Raw genomic sequence first — 19,818 nt, 5'->3', positions numbered from 1 at the left:
TGAAAGTCCTATAATAGGATATTTTTAATTTAGTTTTTCTTTTAAAAACCCCACTAAGACTAAAACTATATTGTGAATACCTTTATTCTTAGCTAACTGATTCCTTAGTTCATCGGCTTCATCTCTAAGCCTGTTATCATCCATTATAGTTCCACGTGAAGCTGCATGTACCTGCTGTAATCTTTGGATTAGTTTGTCTTTTTCCTGTCCACTTTCTACCAAGGTCTACATAAATATTAAGATCTATAGTTATTTGTTGTTATTTTATACAACTGCCTGTGAAATTGCTATTATCTTTCCTTATCTTTTCTGGCATAAATTGACAAGCAACACATATTAAAATCATATACTCTATGTTAATAGTAACACAGATTTTTTTTTCTTAAGCCAACACTAAAATATTAATATATCCAGGACATGTTCAAGAATTTTGATATAAGCCATCATTGAAATACACAACCCCTATATTTTCAACAATTTAAAAAAAAAATGAACTGGTATGGTACACTATAGATGCATATTGAAACTTTTAATCATCAATCCAATTCAGTTCAAATCAGTGTTTGAGAAAACTTGTTTGTGACTCAGATCAAAATGAGACAACTATGGGCATCAACAAATAATGCACAGAAATGAAAACGACTTATGAACTTCACACACAAACAATTTTAAAAAGCTTGGTTACATTCTCCCTCTTACCTCAATAGTTTTGTCCTTATCCTTAAGTGCTCCAGCAAGTTTGTCTATGCCCTGTCTGTGATCCTGTTCAATATCAATAAATTGGTCTTCTGAACTCTAAATAAAACAAAATCAGTTTGAAGTTGTCGATAAATTTGATATTTTATTAGTACAAGACTTATTAGCTAATATTTCTATATAATCATTAGATATAAATCTGAGCTGCTATAATAGTTTCTTTTTTTTTATATAATTCAGTCATCTTTTAAAAGTATCTATATTATATGCCTGGATCAAAATCAACCAGACTCAACAATATGTGAATAAATTTAGAAGATTTTGACAATTCTGCCATTTGCCGATACCAAATTCTTTAAAAAAAGATAATTCTCAGACCTAAACAAAACTATGAAATGCCTTTGGACTGTTATATATTGACAAACAGTTGAAAAAACTTATAATTCATGAAAACTTGACCTACCTTTGAACTTAGTTGTTTTCTATTAAGTTCTGCTTGTAACTGTTGAGGTTTGTTATGGAGATCTGACATTTCTTTATTAGATCTCTCCATCAACTTTCGTATGTCCTCGTCCTTAGACTTCAGTTTCTTCAGTAGATTATTCAGAGCCTCTGCATTGGCTGCTGTTGCCTTAGACTGCTCAGACATCACATCCTGTAGGTGAAAATAAGGACCCTTTTAACTAACTCTCTGGGTAACACCTCAGGAAACTTACAAAACATTCACCACAATATTCTATCCAGGAATAAATATATTTAATAACACAATTTTGGAAAACTTTATCTGCTTGTTCTCATACCCTAAGATTTTTTTAGTTAAAAATTAATTTTATTGTGGCCATCTTGACAGTTGAATTGTGTGGTTAAATTTCTACTGAAAAACAAAGCTTTTGGTAGTCCTGAGGAAACATGCACTCAAGAGCATGACTGCTGTTGGGCAAATATCATTGAAGAGCTTTATCTATTCGGTATTAGATAATTTACCTTTAAGAATGCAAAATTAATGAGGAAGATTAAAGACTGTAGTCAACTTGAAGTCAAAATAGTCAGCTTTCATATTAAGACTCAGGGAGTAGATCTTGTAGGAAAAAGAATAAAATAAATAGCAAGTAGAACTAGTACAATGGAGGAAATAGAACGAAATAAATGATTTTTCAGCAAAAAATAAATATAGTCCAATCTGATTGATCTAACAACTTTACACCATAATGGCAATAATTTGAGTATAACTACTGTACCTGCAATAAATCATCTTTCTCCTTCAACTGTTTCTTTAATCTATTTAACTCTTCGTTACTGGAATTGCCAATCCACTGTGAAGTCTAAATAAAAAAAAAGTTACACTGTATGTTAATATTTTATTCAATGGTCTGCAAGATTTGTAATAAATTGAATAACAAAAAATTACAGACATGATTGTTTATAAATGATGAAATACTTGGTAAACATAATATTAAAATTAATAGTTAACTTAAATGAGTGAATTTGATTATATGAAAAAAAAACTTACAGGGAATATTAAATCAATTTTGAACTTGTTTTTAGCCAAATAATTTTTTCTTACTATTCATGGCATGGCATATAAACAATTACCTCAAGATTTCTCTCTTTCTCTGCCAAACTAGTTTGAAGTCTTTTAATCATGCTGTCTTTCTCCCTCAGAACTCTGGCATGGTTGTCTAAGGCATCCTGCATATGAAACAATATTAATTCACATTTTTGTTCAAATATGAAATCCATCAGGATTCACATTTTGCTCAAATATTGTGACACAACAGTATTCACATTTTCCTCAAATATTGAAATGTAACAGTATTCACATTTTGCTTAAATATTGAAATGTAACAGAAAATTTACAGCTACAAATATCTTGACATTGCTGTTTTAACCGTTTACCACTTCGTCTCACAACCACTCAAAAGTGTCTGCAGAATCCTGTTTTCTTTACAATTTATGTAAGATTCTAAAGTATTTATGAAGCCATTTTTACCAAAACCTAAATAAAAAAGTAACCCTGTTCAAGGCATATTACTCTTTTAAATTTTTATCTGAATCAATTTTTTTTTCTAGAAACCTAAATCTTTTAAACATATACAACTAGAAATTGAAAAAACCTTGGCACAGTGCCATTGACATATCCTTTTTTTTTTTAAATACAATGACTTAATAAATAGTTGTACCTGTGACATATTTGATTTTATTACAGCTTTATATTTATCCATGGCTATCTTCAATTGTCTGACCTGGTCCTTCAACTCAGAAACATTATTTGTATTTCCGTAACTTTTGTATTTTTCTGAGAAATCAGACTCTGAAGATTCTGTCTGTGAGTCCACCAGTAATTCAGGAATGTTATCGAAAGAAAGAGTCTGGTTATTCTTACACAAGTTTCTACCTCCAAGAGCCATGACAATGTTTGATTCACTGTTTGAGCCAATTCCTAGAGGACTCTTAAATACTAGTCCATTTTCTTCTAATAAGTTACGATAATATTTCATCTTTTTGGTCTGAAGTCTAACAGTGCCCTCAGTAGCTTCTAGTGTGCCCTTTAGGGCTTGCAATCTGCCTCTAGCTAGTCTAACAGTGCCCTCAGTAGCTTCTAGTTTGCCCTCTAGGGCTTGCAATCTGCCTCTAGCTTCCATCAAAAGACTTTTGAGAATATCTGGACTAGCACTTTGTGAATTTAAAGCAATCTGCTTTTTAAGAAGAATATTCAATTCTTCAAGATTACCAAGTTGTACTTTCAATTTCAAGTTTTCATTTTGCAAGTCTGTTAAATTTGGTACATCATTCGAGTCCATACTATCAACAGCAAAGCCTATGCTCGATTTGAGTTTCCTGATTTCTTCACTTTTCACACTTAATTCCTGTGTCAGTCTTTCTATTTCCAAATGCATTATGGGTAAACTACTTACATCACTATCATTTCTACCTGGAATCTCTCGACTATCAAAACCATCTACTTTACGGCGTAATTCATCATTTTCTTTCCCAGCTTTGTCAAACTGATTTTTCATTTGACGAATAAACTTTCTCAACATAGGTGCAGACTTTTCTGACAAGCTCTGATGATTCAAAGGAATATCAGAATCTGTTGATGATGGCGACCAGGTTTTCAGAAGCTGTGGCTTTTTATTTTGGACCAATGGCCAAGAGTAGGAATGTTGTGGAACTTCAATATCTTGATTACGTGGAGTGGTGTCACTTGACCGTCTGGAGTCAGAAGTATTAGCAGTATCACTGGACTGGTCACTGAATCTTCTTTCCATGTCAAAATGGTCATCCTGTGAACTATCCTTGGATCCTGAAATCATTAAAAAAGTTCTACTGTTCCCATATTCACATATTGTAAATTTAAAAAAAATTCAAAAAAATCTGTTCCCCTTAAGTATTCATTTAAATTTCAAGGAAGCATAAACATAATTAGGTCTTCTGTTTCCCTTGAAAAAAATCAAACAATTATGTTCTACTGAAGTATGCATAACAAGAAGGTGTCCAAAGTACACGGATGCCCCACTCTACTATCATTTTCATGATCAATGTACCATGAAATTGGGTAAAAAATTAATTTGGCATTAAAATTAGAAAGATCATATCATAGGGAACATGTGTACTAAGTTTCAAGTTGATTGGACTTCTACTTCATCAAAAACTACCTTGACCAAAAACTTTAACCTGAAACTCCCACTTTCATTTTATATGTTCAGTGGACCATGAAATTGGTGTCAAAAGTCCTATTGAGCTTTAAAATAAGAAAGATCATATCATAAGCAACTAGTGTACTAAGTTTCAAGTTGATTGGACTTAAGCTTCATCAAAAACTTCATTGACCAAAAACTTAAACCTGAAGCAGGACAGATGGACGCACGGAAGGATGCACAGACGAACATAATGACGCACGTATGGACAAACAGACGGACGCACAGACCAGAAAAAATAATGCCCCTCTCATATCGTAGGTGAGGCATAAAAATTGCATAGAAGAATATAATAGCAATCAAAGATACTGTGGATTCCTTAATTTTCGTTGGATACCAATTTTCGTGGATTTCGTGGAACAGTGGAACCACGAATTTAAATGTTCAACGAAATACAAATTTTCCAAAGGAATGCATGCAAACTTTTCCAAAACAACGAATTGAAATAACCTTGAATATGCGAGTTTTTCGCAATCCACGAAAATTGGTACCCACGAAAATAAATGAATCCACAGTATATAGTAATATCACTAATATGAACAGTAACCATATCAACGGTGACATCCTGTTTCTTACACTTTTTTAACCAGCATCTAATACAAATCAATTTCAGTCCTCAATATAATAAATCAACTCGACAATAAAAAAAAAAAAATATCTGTATAACTGTATATCTGTCAATGAAAATATCTCAAAACCACTTATTTTACAATCCAGAAATGTATGAGAAGGGAAGAGTTACCTTTCCTGGGTGACCTGGATTTCTGTTGTTCCAATTGCTGCTGTAGTTTATTATTCCTCTGAATTCCAGCTTCTAATTCTCTTTTCAGTGTCTGTATTGCAGCTAATTCAGCCTCTATATTGTGTGATTTCTCACTGAAAAATAATACATTTCTCTAAAAATGTATACCAGCTGTTGAAAACATTTGTCAATAAGAAATGTTTGGATTATCAAAATATTTATTTCCTAGTTTTCAAGATTTTATCCATAACCTCAGACACAATCAGGTGGACATGCATTAGAAAAATTGGAATAAATCTATTGACCAATGGACAGTTCACCACATATTTGGCTTAATAGCATATTTAGATTTTCCCCTCATTTATAAATCATTAGGGGTTTCAGAAGGGTAATAAGAATTATTCACTATAGAATATAAAATTGCTGCTTTTAAAATCTACATAAGTTTTAATATTTGATTCTTTTTAATGAATAATTTTCCTGTATTGATGCATTTAAAAACTATTTTAGTATAATAATTTATTTTCCTAAATAGACAAATTATCTTTCCCTTTAAGTTTGTCAGGTCTACCCCCTCTATAACAGTTAAATTATTGTGATACATTTTTTATTTTGATTGTAAAATTTAATTAAACCAGTTAATTAATTTCTCACACTAGTGAATTGACTACTACAAAGCTGAATTCATTTTTAATAAAATATTTTATATTTTAATTCAAATTATGATATAAATGAAAATATTCCATTAAATATCAACATAATTAATCCCCTTTAAATGTACTGTGTGCAGACCTGCCAACTATCCCGATTTTCGCGGTATCCCGATTTTTACCCCTCAACCCGAATCCCGATATCGGGGTGGTAAAATACGTCAAAATCCTGATTTTCAACAAATATACCCAAAAAATTTATTGTTTACCGATTTTTCTGATCAATTTAAAAATATCAATCATTTTACCTGGGGACATATTATGACAAGTTAATGACCATACGCTAATCAACAGTCACAACAGGTGTCATAATTAGTGGATGTATGTAATCAGATTAGTTAATGGGTCGTAACAGTCCTCAAAATTAATTTGTATACACAAATTTGGTCAAACAGCCTTTCAATTTTTAATAATCAATTCGACATCATACAAGCACAATTTGAAACATTTGCCGTAGTTCCACAGCAAAATCATAATTAATTGAAAGATGAGAACTCTAATGAACTCTCAAGAAAACATCGTTTATCTTGAAATCTGTTTAATTTTTGAAACCAGACATCGTGTTACTGTTGATTTAAAATCGACGCCATTTTGTATACACTTTTACTGTGTTACTGTATAAGCCTCCGCCGGTAAGAGCACCTCTGAATACAAAGAAAGATAACTCAAATTTTATCCATTTTCTCATTGATACTGATAAGACCATGAGTAAGACTAAATCAAAATCTGTCTGCATCCTTCTTTCATTAGGACATGCAGTTTTAGGTGTTTTTAGTCAAGGTTCATAGATGAAAAGGTCTGTGGAGGGGGAAGAGGGGGGGGGGGGGGGGGGGGCGAGTCTCTACTTTGAATCCTTTATTTTTAATGCCATTTTCTCTATTCTTCAGTTATTTTGTCAATTTTATAATTTAATAGTACAAGAATCATGCAAATAAAAGAAATCAAGGCCTATAAGCTCATCATTAGTATACCAACAGAGAAAAGTAGAGAACTTAGACTGTTTTAGGAGTAAAAAACAATGCTCACAAAAAAGTTGCTAAAATTGTTACACCCTTAAAAATCTTGTCACGCGCTAAATCCCCCATAGAGATTTTCAAAAGTTGGCAGGTCTGTGTGTGTGGAATATTTGTTCCTTTAGACAAACAGTAACTTAATCTTGTTTTACTTTTTTATTGGCATTGAGAATTAAGAATTATACGGGTAATATTAAATATTGTCAAAAACATATTATTTTCTATTTGAAAGTTAATAAACTTTTAGGAATAAAATCAGTTTTTTTATCAGTTGTGTGTCTTGGGAATATGGAATTCAAAATTGTCTCCTTCAAAAAGAATATGTTCGACTTACATGGGCTCTATATGTAACAATTACATTATAGAGGGGTCTGAAAGCAATAAACATAATTAAGTACTCACAACATTGATTTTTCCTTTAGATCCAACAGAATTTGTTTCTCAGCTTCCTGAATCCTTTGCAACTCATTCAATTCTCTTTGTATGAAGTCCTGGTACTGTGAAAAGAAACCACATATCATCCTTGAACAACCTATTTTTTTTTTATAATTTAGTTCAACCATACTTAATATTTCAAGGAAAGTTGATTAAGAATTTCATTATTTTTTTATATAAAAAACACATTGAATATTTTGACATCCTGGATAATTTCTTTAATCTTCTACCAAATTTAAACTTAATACATAAATGTTTATTATAAAGATCTATTCAGTGAATAAATAAATACATATTCCAAGGGAGATAATTCTAACCTGGTCAGAATGTCCATTTCCATCAGAGTTGTCTCTCATGTAGTACACTTGTTTTTCTGTTGTGTGTACTTCTTTCATACTCTGGTGAGCCGATTCAAGTTGCTTTCGTAAAGAATTCTATAAAATTAGAAACAAAATGAAAGATAACATACTTTTTGCTAATAAAATTAAAAGTGATCTTGATACTGTTATAAAGACATACATTTGTGACTTGAGAACTGTAAAAGTGACTACATCCAAATTTGAACTGTGTTTTATAAAATTTATGGGAATTAGCATTGTGTATAATTTCCTAACATTTGGTAAAGGCAAACTTAAGTAAGTGAACACAAATTTATTTTGGGACGTCCTGACATACATACAACAGACAACCCTTGCAGAAATAAATCCTGACATTTTTTTTAATCAGGATATCTCAAGATTATCCTGGGATATCCTGAAAATATCCTGTAAAGCATTTAGCCCTTTTTCTAGGGAAAAAAATCATGGGAGAATTTCAGGAAATGTCAGGACTTTCAAATCAAGCAGCTTTAAACTAGGGGAATTCTCAGGATATCTCAAGACTTTAAAAAATAAATATAATATAGACCAGGATATGTCAGGACTTTTCCTTCAACATTCATCCAACTTTCAGATACTTTACAAATTCTTTCTGAATGCAAAAAAAAAATAAAGTCATGGATGATTCCTGGTATTGAGACTTAAGAAATAACATAATCTATATCACAAATTCAACTAAATAAGAAAGAAAATCTTTGGGATTAAAATTATCTGTTGTTTGTTAAAAAAAGTAAATATTCACATGAAAATAGTGTTTTAGCAGAGAATAGTTATTAGTGGGAAGAAACTAAAACTATTTTGTCAAACATTTTTGAAATACACAAGTTATTAATCGCATAGTGCAAAGATTATTGGTGTTAATTAAAGATATTAAACATATTTTGACAGTTAACTTATTTACACAGTTACTGCTATTCTTCCTGTTCATGGAAGCATAACAAGGACAGTATTCCAAAGTAATAGATTTTTGCAATAAAAACAGCAGGGTGTTCGAGAAACTCCAAAGCTTGTCTATCATAACAGCCAATTTACTTCAGAGTAATCATTGGTCTATTAGCCTAAAGCAGGTTAAGATTATAATTTAAATGACACATCAATAACTAGATATCATTGAGATGGAAGCCATCTCTGTGGGCCCCGCTGTCAATAACGTGGGGTAAATAAGTTGTATGGATAATCTGATATGAAGCATTATTTGAAGTTATTACATAGTCTCATGTGTGATTTCAATCTAAGATTTTAAGTTAAAACTGATAAATATTCTCATCTTACTTTCATAGTATAATAGTGATATGACTGCATGATGTGAACTAATTGTTGACTACTCTAAGGTGACTTCTGGATATATGGATTGATGTTTGAACAATATGTTTAAAGGTGCTGCCCAATTGATATTTGTCACATATTTTTAGAATTATGCCTTCAATATATTATGACCCACCAAGTATAAAGTATGAAATATAAACGGTTCTCGAGAGGTAGAGCGGACACAATTTGTTAAGAACAACAAACGGATGGACAGACCGACAGACTGACCTTAGACCTAGGATGCATACATTATGACACATTCTCTGGTGTTGGTTTATATATATGTTAAGTTGAAAATGTTTGTCAGGTATAAAGTATGAAATAATAACAGCTGTCCTCTCAAAATATAGTGTGGATCAAATTTGTTAGCGATGGACAGACCAACAGACAGACAGACCTTTGACCTAGGAAGTGGTACATACATCATGACACACCCTCTGTTGTTGGTTAAAATGGATGTCAAGTAAAATATTTTGAAATCATAATGGTTCTCAAGATATAATGCGGACACAATCTTCACCACAGGACACAGGATTGTCAACTAAAACCAAAGTTTTTTTGACGTTGACCTTTGACCTAGGAAGTTGTAAATACATCATGACACTCCCTCTGGTGGTGGTTAAAATGGATGTCAAGTATAAACTTTGAAATCATAACGGTTATCTAGATATGGAGCGGACACAATCCCACAGAACACGGGGTTGTCAACTCTAAACCAAAGTTTTTGACCTTGACCTTTGACCTAGGAAGTTGTACATACATCATGACACGCTCTCTGGTGGTTGTTAAAATGGATGTCAAGTATAAACTTTGAAATCATAATGGTTATCTAGATATGCAGCGGACACGATCTTCACCACAGGACACGGGGTTGTCAACTAAAGCCAAAGTTTTTGACGTTGACCTTTGACCTAGGAAGTTGTAAATACATCATGACACGCCCTCTGGTGGTGGTTAAAATGGATGTCAAGTATAAACTTTGAAATCATAACGGTTATCTAGATATGGAGCGGACACAATCCCACAGGATACGGGGTTGTCAACTCTAAACCAAAGTTTTTGACCTTGACCTTTGACCTAGGAAGTTGTACATACATCATGACACGCCCTCTGGTGGTTGTTAAAATGGATGTCAAGTATAAACTTTGAAATCATAATGGTTATCTAGATATGGAGCGGACACGATCTTCACCACAGGACATGGGGTTGTCAACTAAAACCAAAGTTTTTGACCTTGACCTTTGACCTCGAAAGTTGTACATACAACATGACAAACCCTCTGGTGTTGGTTGATAATCATCTTTAGTATTAAGTATGAAATCATAATGGTTCTCTAGATATGGAGCGGACACGAAAGTGTTACGGACGGACGGACAGATGGACGGACGGACAGACTGATCACTATAGGGCGACCCGACTTTTAGTCGGGGCCCTAATAAATCACATTCCGAACTATTTTGGAAGTGTTGAAAAACACATAATTTAGTCATTGCCGTATATATGCAAAGTGTTTGGTTTTATTTACAATAGTCAATACCGGTGGTACATTTTATTGTTTTAAAACTGGTAACACTGCGTGTGGGACTGTCACTGCCGTTACTGGTTTGCTGCAAGAAGTTTTTTTTTACTCTTCCTTTCCCTATAGATGTAAATTCTGATTTTCTCCAAGTTCACATATGTACCTTTCTATTAATTGTCGTCCGGCATATAAATAACTTAGAAAAATATCAGATCAATGATAGATAGGCCCAACGACAGACGTTTCTCAACGTATGTACAATGTAAACAAACCTTGACCTCGTGGTTTTAATCGTACTGAACAGTTCGGCCCTAAACATACCTTCCAAGTGAGTCCACTTGTTTATTCACATACACCACGTGCCGTTTAAACTAAAGATTATTTTTTTATTATACTTAATAAAACTGCATATTAATAAATATTTGTTTGCGACACCCTTGATTTATTTTCATACTTCCGTTACGGCACAGATCAACTTCTGGCCAATATTATCTGGGGCGAGATTGTCACAGTCTCAACGTCAGCGTAAGTGCACTCTTGGGTAATACATCACCAAAATGGAGATTACGCTGATGGAAACACGGAAAAGACATTTTCATGCAGAAAGATTTCAGATAAGTGCATTACAAATTTAATTTAAGGGCATACGATACAGTTTTGATCCTGTATTTACAAGTTCGTGAAAAATTGCATATAGGCTAATTTTTACCCGATTAAATCAAATATGTAATAAAAAATATAACTTCATGTGCTACTTTTTGAGTAAAATAAGGTCGAAATTTTGTATATTCGCTCAAAATTCAGATTTGTGGCCGTAATTTCTTTTTCGAAAGAAAGACATAACTTTTTTGTTATAAAAGATAAGCACAAAATGTTTTTTGTTAAATAATCGGTAATTTCTGTATTTTATAAGTATCCTAAAAAAATATGTATTTTTTATTCAAAAATAACTCATATTTATCAAATGTTCATGAATTGAGGAAAATACATCATTTTTTGCTGCATGTTTATCAAAATTAAAAAAAAATCCTCTATTTACAGTTTTATAAAATTTGGGTCACATAATCTCCCTGCAAAATGAAACAAATTGCTGTTTTGAAAATTAGGGGTTCATGAACTCGTTTTCAAATTAAATCAGTTTAAATGATAAAAATCAGTCGAAAAATGCATCTTTTCCCGATATGTCACAGTTTGACGTCGCAAAAATAATATTTTACGTTAGCAACGTCATTACCTCCCCTGTAACTGTATCGTATGCCCTTAACATGACAGACATGTGTATATTATTATAAAATATAATTTGTTGAGGAACTATGATTTTTTTTATGGTTTCTTTGAGCAAAGCAACATCAGAAAGTCTGAAAGCATATTTGAAAATTTATTTTTAATTATATAAACAAAATGAATAATTGTTTCCACATATGATTATTGGTAGTTACCTAAAATTTATAGTTTTTGAATTGTTTGAATTGTTCTTTTGTGAAAATAATAAGTAGCCAGTTTTTTTAATCTTCAGGGGATAAAAAGGGGGAGGGTTCTGAAATGAATTTGATTCCTTAACAGCTTCCGATGTAGTGTATAAACAGGCAACAACATTTCAATTGAATTTTATTGCTTTAAAACATCTAGAACAATTGATTCTTTGTGGATTTTTTTTATACTTTTAGGGGATTGAATGATTAAATATCAAAATGAAGCTGCCAGTTTTGATAGTAAAACAGATTCAGTGGAGATTTTAGTTACATTTATTCAGCGATTCTACTTGGAAGAACAGAGACAACAAAATATTACAGAAAGAAGCAGAAACTTTCAATGTATCCTTTTATATTATTATATCTGACGCATTGTTACTTTAGTTTTAATATTGGGTGGGTACAGGTGCAGATCCAGCCATTTTAAAAAAGGGGTGGGGTTCAAACTATGTAATTTAAACCCTTTCATATGCATTGATCTTGCTAAAAAAGGTTCCAACCCCCCAGAATCCTCTCCTTGATCCTCAACTGGCGTACCATTTTTATGCCCCACCTACGATAGTAGAGGGGCATTATGTTTTCTGGTCTGTGGCTCCGTTCGTTCGTCTGTCTGTGCATCCGTTCGTTCAGGTTAAAGTTTTTGATCAAGGTAGTTTTTGATGAAGCTGAAGTCCAATCAACTTGAAACTTAGTACACATGTTACTTATTATATGATCTTTCTAAGACTTTTGACTCCAATTTCACGGTCCACTGAACATAGAAAATGAAAGTGGAAGTTTCAGGTTAAAGTTTTGGGTCAAGGTAGTTTTTGATGAAATTGAATTCCAATCAACTTGAAACTTAGTACATATATGTTCCCTATAGTATAATCTTTCTAATTTTAATGCCAAATTAGATTATTACCCAATTTCACGGTCCATGGAACATGCAAAAGGATAGCGCGAGTGTGGCATACGTGTACTTTGGACACATTCTTGTTATTGGTAATTTAAGATAACAATATGGGCATTAAGCAATTAAATATGACCAACAAGTTTGCTTATTAGTACTAGAATCTAATTTAATAGTTAAATAATTATTAAATACAAGGCATTTTTTTTAATCTGAACTTCAACAGCCTTTGAGATAAGCTATTTAACATGGCCAATACAAATACTCATTTGTACTTATTTTTCATACAACTACAATTCTTGCTTTAAATAAATAAATTGATATTTACTACAGTCAATTGGGGTTGATATCTTGCATTAAATAGGATAGTGACTGCCATTGACAGTAAAACCTCGTTCGACTCACTAAACAAACCCCTGTGTACCAAGGCAAACATATATCTTATCAGTGGCATAATCAGAGGAGGGTTCTAATTTTTTTTTGATAATCAAATGCATTTGGATAGGGACATATAGCTGGATTCCCCTTTATCATAGGTTTTGAACCCCCATTTTTGAAATGGCTGGATCTGTCCTTGATTAGAATAAGTAAATATGGATTTAAAATAATTTAAGAAAATATTTGCAATAGAAAAAATGTGCATTTAAAAATGATACCAGGGCAAACACCTACCTTATCAGTTGTGTATTCAGTGGAGGGTTCTGGGGTTTTTTTTTGTGGACAATCTATACATTTGAATAGGGACATATAGTTGAACCCCCTTTTATTATCCAGGGTTGGGAACACCCCTTTTTGAAATGGCTGGATCTGCCCTTGTTTAAAATAAGGAATATGGATTTAAACTAATTTAAGAAAACATTTGCAATAGAAGAAAAATGTGCATTAAAAAAGGATTTTACTCAAATTTTGTAATTTCTTATAAATAGAATTCATGCAAGACATTTATTGGTCCTGAAGTAAGGACATATTCTAAGGATATTCACAGGATATTCTAAGGATATACCAGGACCAACTAAAATGCAAGCAAATCTAATCCTGACAAACTAAGGACATTGTCAGGATATTCACAGGATATACCAGGATTATCCCAGGGCTTACTCAATGCAAGCAAATCTGTAAATCCTGACATCAGGATAATTTCCTGAGACCAGGACCTGAGGAATCCTGAGCACAGGATTATCACAGGATTTTCTACTAGGATATTTATGGTCTGGACTGTCTCTGGATATCCCTGGAATATCCATGTTCCAATACCGTCCCATGTTTAACCCTATCTCAGGATCAGGATATCTCAAGATTGCCCTGTGATTTTTCTCAAGATTATCCTGAGATATCCTGGGGATATCTTGTGATATCCTGCACCATTTTCGCAAGGGAATGGTTACACTAAATGCCCCATCTGTCAAAAATTAAAGCTTCACATAGGTTTAACAAAGTTTTTCACTCCAACTTACAATTTGTTCCCTGAAGTCTTCTTCTGTTTGTTTAGCAGCTTTAAGAGCCTCTGTTTTAACTGCCAATTGAAGTTTCAGTTCCTCTAAGGCTACATGAAATCCTGCTTTGAGACTCCTTGATCCATCTCTGTCTAACTGAAGCTTTAATTCGCTAATTTCATCTGTGAAATAATAGTATTTGATTAAGTTTTTTTCAATGATAACATTTAATGGCAAGTCTTTCAACTGTTAAACATTCTATTTCATTTTTATGGTAAAAATTATCAATGATCTCCATAAAATAAATCTAACTTTAAAATGTGATATGATTATATATATATATAACAATGAGACAGCAATCAAAATGATGAAGATCAAAATAAGTTCAACCTGTTCAACCTTCAACAATGAGGAAAACCCATACCTTATAGGCAGTTATGAAAGTCCTATAATAGGACATTTTTAATTTAGTTTTTCTTTTAAAAACCCCACTAAGACTAAAACTATATTGTGAATACCTTTTTTCTTAGCTAAATGATTCCTAAGTTCATCGGCCTCATCTCTAAGCCTGTTATTATCCATTATAGTTCCACGTGAAGCTGCAGTTACCTGCTGTAATCTTTTGATTAGTTTGTCTTTTTCCTGCCAACTTTCTACCAAGGTCTACATAAATAATAAGATCTATAGTTATTTGTTGTCATTTTATACAACTGCCTGTGAAATTGCTATTATCTTTCCTTATCTTTTCTGGCAGAAATTGACAAGCAACACATATTAAAATCATATACACTCTATGTTAATAGTAACACAGATTTTTTTTCTTAAGCCAACACTAAAATATTAATATATCCAGGACATGTTCAAGAATTTTGATATAAACCATCATTGAAATACACAACCCCTATATTTTCAACAATTTAAAAAAAAAAATGAACTGGTATGGTACACTATAGATGCATATTGAAACTTTTAATCATCAATCCAATTCAGTTCAAATCAGTGTTTGAGAAAACTTGTTTGTGACTCAGATCAAAATGAGACAACTATGGGCATCAACAAATAATGTGCAGAAATGAAAACGACTTATGAACTTCACACACAAACAATTTTAAAAAGCTTGGTTACATTCTCCCTCTTACCTCAATAGTTTTGTCCTTATCCTTAAGTGCTCCAGCAAGTTTGTCTATGCCCTGTCTGTGATCCTGTTCAATATCAATAAGTTGGTCTTCTGAACTCTAAATAAAACAAAATCAGTTTGAAGTTGTCGATAAATTTGATATTTTATTAGTACAAGACTTATTAGCTAATATTTCTATATAATCATTAGATATAAATCTGAGTTGCTATAATAGTTTCTTTTTTTTTATATAATTCAGTCATCCTTTAAAAGTATCTATATCATATGCCTGGATCAAAATCAACCAGACTCAACAATATGTGAATAAATTTAGAAGATTTTGACAATTCTGCCATTTGCCGATACCAAATTCTTTAAAAAAAGAAAATTCTCAGACCTAAACAAAACTATGAAATGCCTTTGGACTGTTATATATTGACAAACAGTTGAAAAAACTTATTAATAATTCATGAAAACTTGACCTACCTTTGAACTTAGTTGTTTTCTATTAAGTTCTGCTTGTAACTGTTGAAGTTTGTTATGGAGATCTGACATTTCTTTATTAGATCTCTCCATCAACTCTTGTATGTCCTCGTCCTTAGACTTCAGTTTCTTCAGTAGATTATTCAGAGCCTCTGCATTGGCTGCTGTTGCCTTAGACTGCTCAGACATCACATCCTGTAGGTGAAAATAAGGACCCTTTTAACTAACTCTCTGGGTAACACCTCAGGAAACTTACAAAACATTCACCACAATATTCTATCCAGGAATAAATATATTTAATAACACAATTTTGGAAAACTTTATCTGCTTGCTGCTGTCTTCTTTTTGAATGTGACTAAGTATTGATCCTCAATAGCCTAACTATGAACTTTAAATGCTAACAACAAGCATGTGCAGCAAAACACAAAACAATGATATATTATGGATGTTATAATTTCAAGTTCAAAGTAAAGTTATTCATACAACATAAGTATACAATGATCTTTTACTAGTAAGGATATAGAATAAGAAGTATACCTGTGCTTTCCTAAGTTTTTCTTCTAATTCTTTAATAGTTTGTTCATATCTATTTTTTAAATCATCCTGATTTATATCTATTTCTTCTATTCTGAATATGAAATCAACATACATTGTAATTCATATTGACATTTAAACATATTTCTGAAATAAAGAACTTGCTTGTATTTTTGTCCATCTGATGAGTAAAGCCTTTTTCAACTGATTTTTATAGTTCGTTCTTATGTTGTACTGTTATACCACTGTCCCAGATTAGGGAGGTTGGGATCCCACTTACATGTTTATAACCCTGCCACATTATGTATGAATGTGCTTGTCCCAAGTCGGGAGCCATTTACTCGGTGGTTGTCGTTTGTTTATGTGTTACATAATTATTGCTTTTCATTGATTTCTTTTATATAGATAAGGCCGTAAGTTTTCTGGTTTGAATTGCTTTAAATTTTCATTTCGGGGCCTTTTATAGCTGATTATGCAGTATGGGCTTTGCTCATTTTTGAAGGCTGTACAGTTACCTATAATTGTTAATCTTTGTGTCATTTTGGTCTCTTGTGGAGAGTTGTCTCATTGGCAATCAAACTACATCTTTTTTTATATATACCCGTTACAGTGACACCTGCCCAAACTGAACATCCACAAGACTGCGTTTTGTTTGGTTTTCACAGGTGTTCGCATTAAAGAGGTAAAAGGAAGTTGACACCAAAATAATTTTGGCACTTACTGACAAGGGATTCCACAACAGACAATGTTGATTTAGATGTATTAGATGTAAATGAAACTAGAGGCTCTAAAGAGCCTGTGTCGCTCACCTTGGTATATATGAATTAAACAAAGGAAGCAGACAGTTCATGACAAAATTGTGTTCAGGTGATTGTGATGTGTTTGTACATCTTACTTTACTGAACATTCTTGCTGCTTACAATTATCTCTATCTATAATGAACTTGTCCATGTAGTTTCAGTGGAAAATGTTAGTAAAATAATTTACAAATTTTATGAAAATTGTTAAAAATTGATCATAAAGGACAATAACTTCTTAGGGGGTCAATTTGTCAACATATATTTGTTCCACCTAACAGAAGTTCCAGCGGAAACTTTATTATAAACAATGGCATAATACCTGTACCTGATGGAATAAATATTCTATACTATTTATTCCTTAAGGAACATCTACTGTAATATTTATTCCTGTGGAAGTTATATTCCAAAATATTTTTTCCATTTGGAATTTACATTATGAAGGAACTTCTATTCCGTGACAAATTGACCATTTTGGTCTTTTTGACTTATTTTTGAGTCTAAATTGCTGTACATTATTGCTGTTTACAGTTTATCTCTATCTATAACTAGAGGCTCTAAAGAGCCTGTGTCGCTCACCTTGGTCTATGTGCATATTAAACAAAGGACACAAATGGATTCATGACAAAATTGTATTTTGGTGATGGTGATGTGTTTGAAGTTCTTACTTTACTGAACGATTTTGCTTCTTACAATTATATCTATCATGAACTTTGCCCATTAGTAACAGAGAACTATATTTGGTAAAAATTTACATAAATTTACCAAATTAATGAAAATTGTTAAAAATTGACTATAAAGGGCAATAACTCCTTAAGGGGTCAATTGACCATTTAGGTCATGTTGACTTATTTGTAGATCTTACTTTGCTGAACATTATTGCTGTTTACAGTTTATCGCTATCTATAATAGTATTCAAGATAACCAAAAACGGCAAAATTTCTTTAAAAATTACCAATTGAAGGGCAGCAACCCAACAACCAGTTGTCCAATTCATCTGAAAAATTCAGGGCAGATAGATATTGACTTGATTAACAATTTATCTTCTTGTCAGATTTGCTCTAGATGCTTTGGTTTCATAGTTATAAGCAAAAAACTGCATTTTACCCCTATGTTCTATTTTAGCCGTGGCGGCCATCTTGGTTGAATGGCCAGGTCATCGGACACATTTTTCAAACTAGATACCCCAAAGATGATTGTGGCCTAGTAGTTTCAGTGGAGATTTTGTAAAAGATTACTTAGATTTATGAAAAATGGTTAAAGATTGACTATAAAGGGCAATAACTCCTAAAGGGGTCAACTGACCATTTTGGTCATGTTGACTTATTTGTAGATCTTACTTTGCTGAACATTATTGCTGTTTACAATTTATCTCTATCTATAATAATATTCAAGATAATAACCAAAAACAGCAAAATTTCCTCAAAATTACCAATTCAGGGGCAGCAACCCAACAACCGATTGACCGATTCATCTGAAAATTTCAGGGCAGATAGTTCTTGACCTGATAAACATTTTTATCCCATGTCAGATTTCCTCAAAAGGCTTTGGTTTTTGAGTTATAAGCCAAAAACTGCATTTTACCCCTATGTTCTATTTTTAGCGGTGGCAGCCATCTTGGTTGGTTGACCAGGTCACGCCACACATTTTTTAAACTAGATACCCCAAAGATGATTGTGGCCAAGTTTGGATTAATTTGGCCAAGTAGTTTCAGAGGAGAAGATTTTTGTAAAAGATTACTTTAATTTACGAAAAATGGTTAAAAATTGACTATAAAGGGCAATAACTCCTAAACAAGTCAACTGACCATTTTGGTCATGTTGACTTATTTGTAGATCTTACTTTGCTGAACATTATTGCTGTTTACAGTTTATCTTTATCTATAATAATATTCAAGATAATAACCAAAAACAGCAAAATTTCCTCAAAATTACCAATTCAGGGGCAGCAACCCAACAACCGATTGACCGATTCATCTGAAAATTTAAGAGCAGATAGATCTTGACCTGATAAACATTTTTATCCCATGGCAGATTTCCTCAAAATGCTTTGGTTTTTGAGTTATAAGCCAAAAACTGCATTTTACCCCTTTGTTCTATTTTTAGCCGTGGCGGCCATCTTGGTTGGTTGACCAGGTCACGCCACACATTTTTTAAACTAGATACCCCAAAGATGATTGTGGCCAAGTTTGGATTAATTTGGCCCAGTAGTTTCAGAGGAGAAGATTTTTGTAAAAGTTAACGACGACGGACGACGACGACGGACGACGGACGCCAAGTGATGGGAAAAGCTCACTTGGCCCTTCGGGCCAGGTGAGCTAAAAAATAGTTAATTTTGTGTATTAGATATTTAGTTTTGTATATATATACAGGTTGCACTATAATGAACCATTCATTCATTTAACTTATTGTTGGGTAACTGAAAGCACATATTTATTTTTATTTGGCACAAGAGGAAAAAAATAATTCTGTAACTATAAAGGAATAAAGAAAACATAAACTGAAACAACTGTTTTTGTTGTTATAGTTTAATTGTATTCTCAGTTATGAATTGAACATTATAAACTAAAACATATAAAGGAAATAGAGCATC

The 19,818-nt window shown here is 32.5% G+C and overlaps 1 protein-coding gene across 1 annotated transcript; it reads right to left on the bottom strand.

The window, feature by feature from the left end:
* Window positions 1–863: 863 nt before the first annotated feature.
* Window positions 864–19,040, bottom strand: LOC134684895 (golgin subfamily B member 1-like). Its single transcript, XM_063544212.1, has 13 exons — window positions 16,433–19,040; window positions 15,899–16,090; window positions 15,435–15,530; window positions 14,814–14,958; window positions 14,317–14,477; window positions 7,612–7,728; window positions 7,262–7,356; window positions 5,137–5,270; window positions 2,877–4,000; window positions 2,290–2,385; window positions 1,935–2,018; window positions 1,160–1,351; window positions 864–872 (listed from the first exon to the last, which is right to left on the bottom strand). Exons 1-13 carry the CDS (start codon window positions 16,544–16,546, stop codon window positions 864–866), a joined length of 2,559 nt encoding a protein of 852 aa, XP_063400282.1. The 5' UTR covers window positions 16,547–19,040.
* Between the last annotated feature and the right edge of the window lie 778 nt (window positions 19,041–19,818).

This window comes from Mytilus trossulus, chromosome 9 (genome assembly GCF_036588685.1).
Source record: "Mytilus trossulus isolate FHL-02 chromosome 9, PNRI_Mtr1.1.1.hap1, whole genome shotgun sequence".
NCBI lineage: Eukaryota > Metazoa > Mollusca > Bivalvia > Mytilida > Mytilidae > Mytilus > Mytilus trossulus.
Note: the sequence above shows the minus strand (reverse complement) of the source record. Positions and strands in the feature narration are given on the sequence as shown.

Coding starts and splice junctions, on each gene's coding strand:
- LOC134684895 (XM_063544212.1), bottom strand. CDS start 16,546: ATGTATGTTGATTTCATATTCAGAATAGAAGAAATAGATATAAATCAG. Junction 15,531..15,898: donor GAAAACAACTAAGTTCAAAG/GTAGGTCAAGTT, acceptor TGTTTTATTTAG/AGTTCAGAAGACCAACTTAT. Junction 4,001..5,136: donor ATCCAGGTCACCCAGGAAAG/GTAACTCTTCCC, acceptor TAATGATTTCAG/GATCCAAGGATAGTTCACAG.